The sequence below is a fragment of the Quercus suber genome, unplaced genomic scaffold (assembly GCF_002906115.3).
Source record: "Quercus suber isolate HL8 unplaced genomic scaffold, Cork oak 2.0 scaffold_434, whole genome shotgun sequence".
NCBI lineage: Eukaryota > Viridiplantae > Streptophyta > Magnoliopsida > Fagales > Fagaceae > Quercus > Quercus suber.
Window position 1 is genome coordinate 607,968 of NW_027069885.1, and position 12,196 is coordinate 620,163.

The 12,196-nt window shown below is 34.0% G+C and overlaps 2 protein-coding genes across 2 annotated transcripts; both read right to left on the reverse strand.

Annotated features, from left to right (window-relative positions):
• Positions 1–1,452: 1,452 nt before the first annotated feature.
• On the reverse strand, positions 1,453–4,783 carry LOC136062627 (pentatricopeptide repeat-containing protein At3g25210, mitochondrial-like). Its single transcript, XM_065761904.1, has 5 exons — positions 4,642–4,783; positions 4,365–4,384; positions 4,273–4,316; positions 3,834–3,875; positions 1,453–3,454 (listed from the first exon to the last, which is right to left on the reverse strand). Exons 1-5 carry the CDS (start codon positions 4,781–4,783, stop codon positions 2,383–2,385), a joined length of 1,320 nt encoding a protein of 439 aa, XP_065617976.1. The 3' UTR covers positions 1,453–2,382.
• Positions 3,912–6,124, reverse strand: LOC112024488 (pentatricopeptide repeat-containing protein At3g25210, mitochondrial). The gene has a single exon (XM_024057113.2). It carries the CDS (start codon positions 5,988–5,990, stop codon positions 4,842–4,844), a length of 1,149 nt encoding a protein of 382 aa, XP_023912881.2. The 5' UTR covers positions 5,991–6,124; the 3' UTR covers positions 3,912–4,841.
• Positions 6,125–12,196: the final 6,072 nt, after the last annotated feature.

Genomic DNA, 12,196 nt, shown 5'->3' on the forward strand with positions numbered 1-12,196 from the left:
TATAAGAATAAAATAGTTAATCATTACAAGCTAGAACAAGGAGAAAATTATGCATTCAAATTGGTTTAAAATGGTAGCAGCATACCTCACACATCTTCAATCTTGCATTCTGCATAGCATCAACTCCACAACAAAAATCTCAGTGCAATTATGGCCTGTTATTACCCTTTAGAAGCCATGTTATTTATCTGACCCTAAAACTATTCATGCTTAGGTTCAATATGAGTTCATTAAGGGTCCGTTTGTTTTGGTGGTAAATGATTTCCGGAAATCATTTACCGCCTGACCCTAGTGTTTGGTAGGGGAGGAAAATTTTAATTTCCGGAAAATTAGCTTCAGTTTGACCATATTTACGCCTTTGACCCAGAAATGATTTTACGCTCTTATTTTCCTTTCAAATCATTTTCGGAAATCGCACAACACGCACAAAAGAGAGAAACAAACGAGAGAGCCAGAGAAGTTGAAAGAGAACGCACAAAAGAGAGAGCCAAGAAACTTGAAGAACTCAAGATCAACTCCAAGCAACGAGCTCCAGATCGACACCAGATTGCCTCCAAGCTCGATCGAACCCATCGCCTTCACCTCGCCTTCACCCAGACCCAGACCCACGAGCACGACGAACCCAGACCCACGAGCAACCCATCGCCTTCACCCAGACCCAGACCCACGAGCACGACGACCCACGAGCACGACGAACCCAGACCCACGAGCAACCCATCGCCTTCACCCAGACCCAGACCCACGAGCACGACGAACCCAGACCCACGAGCAACAGCACGAGCAACCCATCGCCTTCACCCAGACCCATCGCCTCCTCGAGCTCGCCGATCCACGAACCAGACCCATCGCCGTTTGTTGTTTTTTTTTTTGATGAACTGATTGTTGTTGTTGTTGTTATTGTTGTTGTTGTTGTGTTGTTGTTGTTGTCGGAATCAATTTGTTGCTGCTGTTGTTGTTGTTGTTGTTGCCGGAAAATAGCATTTTCCTAATAGACCCAAACACATGAAAATATTTTCCACAACAATTTTCATAATACAACCAAACACTTGAAAATATTTTCCTTTTTCGGAAAATAACATTTCTGGAAAATACCTATTTTCCGAAAAATATTTTACGGGAACCAAACGGACCCTAACTGATGCCCATTTGAAAGTAACTTATATAGCTTTCACAGATAAGATATGAATGAAGATAGGTTGAGTTTAATTATCTGCATAGGTTAGAAAATGATGCTTTATTGGAAAACACCACTAAAGACTTACACTCAACATCCAATCTGGGTATCAAGATTTCTAAACTGAATTAACCAATTAAGTTTTGTCCCCAACATCTAATCTGGGTTGCAAAGCAAGGAAATAAGCAAAGATAGCTTACAGTCGTGTGCTGGCAAAAAGAGTACCATCAAAGTTTCCAATGCTGAAGGTATGGCAAGATGGAATAACCAGAGAACAATAAGCATATAAGATCATCTTTATTTCCACTTCCAATCCCAACCAAAAATAATGTAATAAAGCATGTCTTCTCCATATGGGCCTGAAGATTGCTAAATTTTCTTAGCAAAGTTTAGAAGTTCTATTCACCCTGTACCCTCCAAACGCTGAACATCATATTTGGCAACCTATTTACCCTGACAAGATAAAACTATTTTCTCTGTTCTTCAAAATAAGCACCAAGATCATTCACTGCTGATTTGAGTGTTTCGTGAAATAGTAACCTGATTCTATAATGACTATAAAGTGTCCATTTAAATAAAACAATTTTACATGAAACAACCAATATCAAAATTGGACAGCGTAAAATATATTGTTAAAACCAGCCAGCACAAGACTGCTTTTTCTGGATGATTCCAATGTTGCCCTACATACAGAAGACAATGCAAATAGATCTTCAGGGAACTTCTCATACCATCACAGCACTATAGGAATCTGAGATGCAGAAATTCATAAATTGAGACAAGTCAGCCAGTGATTAAATTATATATTTCTTTCCAGATGCTTGATTTGCTCATGAAGTTGTAGTCTTCAAATGACTTAGAAGACTGAAATATTGAATCTACTCTCAACTTGGAAAATGCGATCCAATCAACAAAGTCTTGTAATCTTCCCACTCATTGAACAATCCCTCTTCCTCAATTCATCAAGAAGTTCAAAGGTCTCACTGCTCCTCCCTTCCCAACGCAAACCTTCCAACAAGGTTTTGTAAGTCAAAAAATCAGGACCCATCGAATTGCCCAACATATCAAACACAACCTCAATCACATCCTCAAACCACCATTCCAATGCAAGACTGTGAATCATAATTACATAAGCACTATTACTCGTCATGAAGTGGTAGTCAATAGAAGTCTTCAATTGAACTCAGAAGAATGCAATATTGAGTCAATTAACGACGTAGTAAATGCAATTCATTTAACAAAGCCTTGTACATCTTCTCACTCATCGAACGATCCCTCTTCCTCAATTCATCAAGCAATTCAAAGGCCTCATTGCCCTTCCCTTCACGACACAAGCCTTCCAACAACGTTTTATAAGTCAACAAATCAGGACCCATCAAATTCCCCAACATATCAAAAACAACCGCAATCGCATCCTCAAACCTTCGTTCCAACGCAAGACTACAAATCAAAATCAAATAACTACTACTACTCGGAACCAAACCCTTCCCCTTCATTTCCTCATAAAACCCAAAACCCTGACCAACCCTCCCTTTCTCACACAGCCCCTTCACTATATACCCGTAAGTATACGCATTCGGCTCACATCCATACAACCCCATTTCACGAAAAACCCGAATGGCCTCATCAACTTCAAGACATTTCGAGTACGCCTTTATAATCATATTCAACACATAGGTATCCGGAATCACACCCGCGGCCTTCATTTGCTTCGACAACGACTTAGCCGATTGCAAATACATATAACAAACATTCAACTTATTGAACCTTCTAAGCAACAGATTAAACAACATGGAATAAGTCTGTAAATTGGGTTTACAATTCTCGGAATTATACATTTTCTTATAAACATCAAAGGCTCGGTTAAAGAGCGATCTTTTATCACAACAGAACTTGATAATGTAGTTATAAAGAGGAATGTTAATGTCGCAAGCACCAGAGAGTACCTCTTCGATGAGGGTCTCGGCGAGGCCGTAGCGCTTGTTGGAGACGAGGATTTTGATGATGGTGAAGTAGGTGGCGTGGGTGTGAGTGTAGCCACGTTGTAAGGCAGTCCAGCGGAAGAGGTCGAGAGCGAGGTCTGGGTCGGATTGGGACCAAAGGGTGTGCTCGACGTCGGATGGAGTGAACCCGGGTTTGAGGTTTTGGACCCATGTTTCGAACTGGGTTTCGAGTTGGGTTTTGCTTCTGGGGTGGAAGGGTGGCGGTGGTGGAGTGGGTGTGGAGGAGAGAGAGCGGTGGCGAAATTGGTTTAAAATGGTAGCAGCATACCTCACACATCTTCAATCTTGCATTCTGCATAGCATCAACTCCACAACAAAAATCTCAGTGCAATTATGGCCTGTTATTACCCTTTAGAAGCCATGTTATTTATCTGACCCTAAAACTATTCATGCTTAGGTTCAATATGAGTTCATTAACTGGTGCCCATTTGAAAGTAACTTATATAGCTTTCACAGATAAGATATGAATGAAGATAGGTTGAGTTTAATTATCTGCATAGGTTAGAAAATGATGCTTTATTGGAAAACATCACTAAAGACTTACACTCAACATCCAATCTGGGTATCAAGATTTCTAAACTGAATTAACCAATTAAGTTTTGTCCCCAACATCTAATCTGGGTTGCAAAGCAAGGAAATAAGCAAAGATAGCTTACAGTCGTGTGCTGGCAAAAAGAGTACCATCAAAGTTTCCAATGCTGAAGGTATGGCAAGATGGAATAACCAGAGAACAATAAGCATATAAGATCATCTTTATTTCCACTTCCAATCCCAACCAAAAATAATGTAAGAAAGCATGTCTTCTCCATATGGGCCTGAAGATTGCAAAATTTTCTTAGCAAAGTTTAGAAGTTCTATTCACCCTGTACCCTCCAAACACTGAACATCATATTGGGCAACCTATTTACCCTGACAAGATAAAACTATTTTCTCTGTTCTTCAAAATAAGCACCAAGATCATTCACTGCTGATTTGAGTGTTTCGTGAAATAGTAACCTGATTCTATAATGACTATAAAGTGTCCATTTAAATAAAACAATTTTACATGAAACAACCAATATCAAAATTAGACAGCGTAAAATATATTGTTAAAACCAGCCAGCACAAGACTGCTTTTTCTGGATGATTCCAATGTTGCCCTACATACAGAAGACAATGCAAATAGATCTTCAGGGAACTTCTCATACCATCACAGCACTATATGAATCTGAGATGCAGAAATTCATAAATTGAGACAAGTCAGCCAGTGATTAAATTATATATTTCTTTCCAGATGCTTGATTTGCTCATGAAGTTGTAGTCTTCAAATGACTTAGAAGACTGAAATATTGAATCTACTCTCAACTTGGAAAATGCGATCCAATCAACAAAGTCTTGAAATCTTCCCACTCATTGAACAATCCCTCTTCCTCAATTCATCAAGAAGTTCAAAGGTCTCACTGCCCCTCCCTTCCCGATGCAAACCTTCCAACAAGGTTTTGTAAGTCAAAAAATCAGGACCCATCGAATTCCCCAACATATCAAACACAACCTCAATCACATCCTCAAACCACCATTCCAACGCAAGAGTGTGAATCAGAATTACATAAGTACTATTACTCGTCATGAAGTGGTAGTCAATAGAAGTCTTCAATTGAACTCAGAAGAATGCAATATTGAGTCAATTAACGACATAGAAAATGCAATTCATTTAACAAAGCCTTGTACATCTTCTCACTCATCGAACGATCCCTCTTCCTCAATTCATCAAGCAATTCAAAGGCCTCATTGCCCTTCCCTTCACGACACAAGCCTTCCAACAACGTTTTATAAGTCAACAAATCAGGACCCATCAAATTCCCCAACATATCAAAAACAACCGCAATCGCATCCTCAAACCTTCGTTCCAATGCAAGACTACAAATCAAAATCATATAACTACTACTACTAGGAACCAAACCCTTCCCCTTCATTTCCTCATAAAACCCAAAACCCTGACCAACCCTCCCTTTCTCACACAACCCCTTCACTATATACCCGTAAGTATACGCATTTGGCTCACATCCATACAACCCCATTTCACGAAAAACCCGAATGGCCTCATCAACCTCAAGACATTTCGAGTACGCCTTTATAATCATATTCAACACATAAGTATCCGGAATCACACCCGCGGCCTTCATTTGCTTCGACAACGACTTAGCCGATTGCAAATACATATAACAAACATTCAACTTATTGAACCTTCTAAGCAACAGATTAAACAACATGGAATAAGTCTGTAAATTGGGTTTACAATTCTCGGAATTATACATTTTCTTATAAACATCAAAGGCTCGGTTAAAGAGCGATCTTTTATCACAACAGAACTTGATAATGTAGTTATAAAGAGGAATGTTAATGTCGCAAGCACCAGAGAGTACCTCTTCGATGAGGGTCTCGGCGAGGCCGTAGCGCTTGTTGGAGACGAGGATTTTGATGATGGTGAAGTAGGTGGCGTGGGTGTGAGTGTAGCCACGTTGTAAGGCAGTCCAGCGGAAGAGGTCGAGAGCGAGGTCTGGGTCGGATTGGGACCAAAGGGTGTGCTCGACGTCGGATGGAGTGAACCCGGGTTTGAGGTTTTGGACCCATGTTTCGAACTGGGTTTCGAGTTGGGTTTTGCTTCTGGGGTGGAAGGGTGGCGGTGGTGGAGTGGGTGTGGAGGAGAGAGAGCGGTGGCGGTGGTGGTGGTGGAGTGAGAGGAAGGTGAGGTTGAGGTGGAGAGAGGAAAGGTGGGTGGTGTTGCGGAGAGTGGAAGTGGAGATGAGCAGGCGATGGATGAAGGATGGAGGCATTGTCACACAAAAGTAAAGAGCATAAATCAAATCACAGACAGAGGATTATGCAGGGTCTATGGCTACAAAACAACTTGGGGTTTGGCCTTTGGAGTGAATTTAAGAGGTTTTAGGCTTGTAGTTCTCAAATTTAAGGGTGTTTCAATTTTTAATAGCATTTTCGTGCGTGTCCTAACAAGTATTGGTGTTTACGTTAAAAAATATAGGAATATTTATCTCATGTTGATTGTATGAGTCTAGTATCTGTTGTTTATAATTTCAGCCTATAACTATAAAAGTTAGATCCTTAATTCCTAGTAGTTTTAGTTTTCAGGGTTTTAGCAGTATCGTATTTCATATATGAGTAAGTGACATTACTGTAATTATTTTTTAAATTGTAAACAGGTATTCATACTCATACCAAACATTTAATAGTGTGTTTTTACTTTTAAAAATATGTTATTAGAAATATCGTATCAAACACATTTTTACATAATTGGTTCTTTAAAGTATTTTCATAAAATTCTCAACCAAAAAAGAAAAGTGCTTTCATAACATCTTTTAAACCATAATTTTCACTTCATTTTTTCAATATCTAAATTCTCTTACCAAATGGGCTTATGCAAAATTGATGACTAGAGTTTGGGGTTTGGATTTTGGAGTTTGGACTATGGAGTGGTTTTTAGAGGCTTTTAACATCCACTTATCTAAAAATATACTCCTTTTATCCTCTAAAAAATTACTTATCTATTTTAACATTTCATTTACCATCTACCCAACATCTTATCTTTTATTAACATATTACAATAATATAAATTATCTAATAAAATGATATAAAACTAACACATCTGTCTCTTTTCTCTCATTTCAACTTAACGAATTAATGGAATAAAAAATTCACTAAAATTTGGTACAGTAACATCTAGGTAAAGATGGTTTTTGGTGTATGTGGTGGGTTCCAAAATAGCAATTTGGAGGTTTTAAACCCCTAATGTTAATGCTCAAATATGCATAATCAAATACTAAAGCTTGGGGTTTGGAGTGATTTATTTATTATTATTATTGTAGCGGTATTGGGCCTAAGGGTCCATTACGCATGTTGTATAATGGGCTTAAGGCCCACGCGGAGGACAAAATATATTCGAGAAGGGGTAAACGTTATCAGAATGAACCATGTTAACAAACAAAGATATCGATTTAGATCAGGACGACTTAAATGTTTGCGCTGAGAATAAGAGTCACCTCCACTTATCGAGACCATAGCCTAAAGAGATGACCTGTTATCCGAAGAAACGTCACAGAAGTACTTAATTGATACAGATAAGCACTACGGAAGCTCAAGACAAAGAAGGATCATAAAATATCCAAGAAAAAAGCTGCTACCTCCGCATTGAATGCTCTGTAATTAACTTCCTAGCCGCATTAATGTGGAGGTGATGCCTAAACAATGGGTTTCAGCCTTACAGCTACTACATGAAAACTTATGGGAGGTTCTGATAGGACAAGTATCAAGATTCACCATTTGGCATGCACGTAGAAAATAGTGAGAAAGAGGAAAAAGAGTATAAGAGGAATGAATTCTAAAGAAAAGTTCTGTAATATTCAAGAACAAAACTTGTATAAGAATTTAAGGATAATAGAATAGAACAGTACACCTTGGAACTTGTCGAGGACCATTTTTCTTCAATATAATCCTATTTTTGTTTCATTCTCTGATTGTCTGATTGATTCCAATATCTATTTGATCAACTAAAGCCCAGTTCTCCAACCCATTTTCTACAAATTTATTGCTTTTGGGCTGAAGCCATTCCATATAGTGGGCTGTAAGTTCAAAACTGGTCCTTACAATTATATATTAATATTTTTCTTTAAATTTTAGTTCAAACTTGATTGTAACCAATAGTTACAACTCTACTCAAAACATTTTATTAAATGTAAATTTTGAAAAATTCACCATTGGATTACATTTCCATCCTATATCCTCTGTGTTTGATAATTTTATTTCTTATGCATAATATTAAAATCTCAATTTTTTGTAATTTAAAATTATGCATAAGAAATAAATTTATAAATCAAATAGTAAATTGTTTCCAATTGGCACGTAATTGACGTATGTGTTAAGAATATTAAGAACATGCAATTCAATAATTAGATTTTCAAAATATAAAAGCATGTTAATTTTTATAGTGTGAATTATAGTCATTGGCTATAACGAAGTTTGTTACAAAAATTTTCATTTTTTTTAAAAGCTAATTTTTGAACTTGAACCTGCTTCTTGTAATTTAACATAAACCCAAATTTTCATCCAAAAAAATTTAGTTAAAGTTCCAATATAGACTTTAAAGGAAATTTAAATAAAATTAATTTGATCTTTTTGTCCATAATTTTAAAGATTATTGCAGTGCCAACTCAATGGATGAACCAAATAGGCAAAAGCCTAAGGCGCCTAATGAAAAAAAGCCCTAAATTTTTACCAATAAAGATATTCTGTACCAATAGAAGTATTAATTAAGCCCTAAATATTCACCAATAAATAAAAAGTAGTTATTTTTTTATCAAAGAAAAACCAGTTAAAGAAAAATATTTTCATTGGATGGGTTAATCATTTAATCTCTCACACATAAATGTTAAAAGAACCCATTAATCTTATACTAGTAAATAAATTTATACTCAAATTCTATTTAGAAATATCGAATATATAGTTTTATTAAACTTTTCAATCATAATTTTTTAGTATTTGGTTACTTCATTTGATAAATAGTGTTTATTTTAGTTGGTCATTGAGTAATACGATGAATTCGTCTTAGTTTGTAATTTTTTTTTTATAAAAAAATATATTTTAAATGAAAAAAAAAAACCAAAAGTTAAATAAATATTCTATTAATATTCGAAGTATAAGAATAGACATCACTTAAAGTTGTCAACTTAGGGCCTACAATACCTTGAGCTGGCCTTGAATTATTGTCGATGAGGCAAACATGGTGTGAGATGACAAAATAATAGCACGTGGCATTGCCATAAAAAAAGGTACATAAAGCTGTCTTATGGTTTATTAGTAAAACAGGAAACCCTTAAAGTTTATAAATCTAAGCTTTTTATTTTTTGAGATTTCTCCAAAAAAAAAAACATTTTATTTTTTGAGAAGGTAGTTTCTATACCAAGATTTTTTGTTTAGAATGTTACATACCAAGTTTTATTATTATTATTATTATTATTATTTATTTAGAAAAAGTTATATATGATGTTTTTTCTTTTTTTCTTTTTAGATGAAGTTATATACCAAACATGGTTTCCAGATTTAGACCATTTAAAAAACCAAGAAAAGTAGATGTGGTTTTTAAGGTCGAACTATAATAACATCAAAATTAATTGAATATCAATTAAAATACAAATAAAGATATTAAATGTATAAAAAAATATGGAAATTTACCCCCCAAAAAATATAAAGCAATTTTAACAACTTTAAAAATGAATTTTCCATGTTTTTATTAAGTGAATAGAAAATAATAAAATATAAACAAGCATTAAAAAATTGTGTGTGGTAATATTTCCAAAAAAAATCCTTTTAATTAAAAATAAAATTATTTTTGACATAAATTTACAAATTTCACATTCACATGTAATATTGTAAAAGAATAATTCTTGAACACAAATAACTTTAGCAAAGGTTATTAAATAAATAGTGATAAAACTAAATGCAAAACTATTAATCTTATAAAACTAAGATTAATGTGCTGGACAAAGAACTTAAAAGCGTGGGAGGTCATTGCAAGCCAACATATGTTACTTCATCAAAACACTGACGATATACGGCATTAGCTATTATACAAAGAAATTATTAGAATAAATTATATCAAGATCCCTAAAAAGTATCAAAACTATTGATTTTTTTATATATATAAAACAACAAAGTATGCTTGTGTTTTTTTTTTTTTGGTTGAAAACTTGAAATATCTACTCATTTTAGAATAAATTGTTTTAGTTTCTAGTTCTAGGCGACAAACTATGTAGCAGTCTAGTGGTCGGTTGTTAAGGAGAAGGGCTAATTCTTCCTTATAGCTCATTGAGGTTGATCCCTAAGACTACTTTTTATGAGCTATTATTGACTGAAACTCACATGAACCTCATGTAACAACATTTAGGCTTCATTTGGTTGAACATGAAATAGAGAGGAAGAAAAGAAAAAAAAAAAGAAAAAAAAAGAGAGAGAAAAAATAGGAGAGAAAATAGGTGAGAGGGGTTCTTGGTTGGAAGGGAGTATGAAAGGGAATTTTAGTGAGGCCCAAGTGTTTTCTTTATTGATCTATCAAAATACTATCTCTCCAATTTTGAGAGAAAACTTTGGGGACTTTATTTCAACCCAATCAATTACATTTTTACCCCTCTTTTTTTAACATTGAACATGGAAATCTCAGGTAACCGGTGGCATTTGACTCTGTTTCAACAACTTAATAATATTTTCTTGGTTTTTGGCTCACGTTGTTCATCATTTTTTTTCTTTTCATGTTTTTTTTTTTTCTTCTTCTTCTTCTTGTTTTCGCCTCACCTTTTGTCTTTTTCATCTTTTTATTTTTTCTGCTTCTTTTATTGACTATTCGTTCACTTCGACGTTTTGGGTTTCCTTTTTTTTTTTTTTTTTTTTTGGTCCTCGTCTCACTTTTTACGTTCACTTCGACGTTTTGGGTTTCTTTTTTTTTTTTTTTTTTGGTGGTCCTCGTCTCACTTTTTGTCTTCTTTTATCTTTTGTTTTTATCAATTTCTTCCATAGTTACCTTATCGTTCTTTTTTGTTTTTTGTTTTTTCACCAATTTTGGATTCGGCTTCTACCTTTTAAAATAATAACTTAAAACAAGTGTACTGTTTATATATAATTTTCTAAATAAATAAGTGTATAAAAAATTGTGTTGTTTTTTGTTTTATTTAGAATAAATTACAAATTACACCCCTAAAGTTTGGGCGTGATTAGATTTTATACACTGAAGTTTCAGAATTTGAATTTTACTCCATGAAGTTTGGATTTTACACCCTAACGTTTCAAAATTTGAATTTTACTTCCTATATTTTAGAAGTGTTTAGATTTTACTTTCTAAAGTTTTGGGATGTTTGGATTTTATACTCTAAAGTTTCAAAATTTAAAGGTATAAAATCCAAACAACTCTAAACTTTATAAGATAAAATCTAAGTTCTGAAATGTTATGGTGTAAAATTCAAATAACCCAAACTTCAGGAGGTAAAATCCAAATTTTGAAATTTCAAGGTGTAAAATCCAATCACCTCAAATTTTAGAAGTGTAATTTGCAATTTACTCTTTTATTTAATAGCAACATAATTGTAAATATATATTAACTTCATTTTTCATAGTTTTCCATCTCTTCACTTTTCCATCATTTTAACGAAACACATATCAGAACAAACTAAAAAAATTTTATCCTCTCACATTTTATTTTTATTTTTTATTTTTTATCTTCCTACTTTTCTATTCCTCCAACCAAACAGACTTTAAGAAGATTCACAAAAGGATTCCTGTGCACCAATAATGTGATTTTCTTCCATAAGAGCTAACAAAAATGAGTTCATAGGGTCAATTTGGTAGGTACACTATTCGTCAGACACACTGTTCCACAATAATAATTGCAATGCACAGTAAACAAACACTTAAAATAATAATAATAAATAATTATTTAAAAAATGTCCTTGGCCAACACTATGTCGTGCACTTCTAGAGTATTTTCTTCCTTACATTGTATACACAAAAAATAAATTAGTATTTTAGTCTAATAATAAAAAATATTTATCATAAAATTGATGCCATAAATTAAAATTTTATTGTATCTATAAATAATAATAAAAATTGAGAATTAAGAGTTTAATTTTATCACCAATTAAAATCAATCAAACTTAATCACATACATTCATGCTTATTTTAAAACAATTTTGAACCAATGCAAATTATTGCCTTCATTTGATTTGATTAAAAACCTTAATTTCCCCCCTAGAAAATACCCTTTTTTTTTTCCTTTAAACCCCATGATAACCTATTATAATATGGAATTTTACTATAGGTCAAATATCGAAAATTTTATTCATGTCAAATAACAATTTCGCTATTTGGTCATATTTCGCTCAAAGGGTGGAATTTCCTGTGTATCCAAATAGGTGACTACATCAAGTGATAGAATAGAAGTCAACAAGAGATAACGAAAGGAAAATATTCCAACAATTTCTTA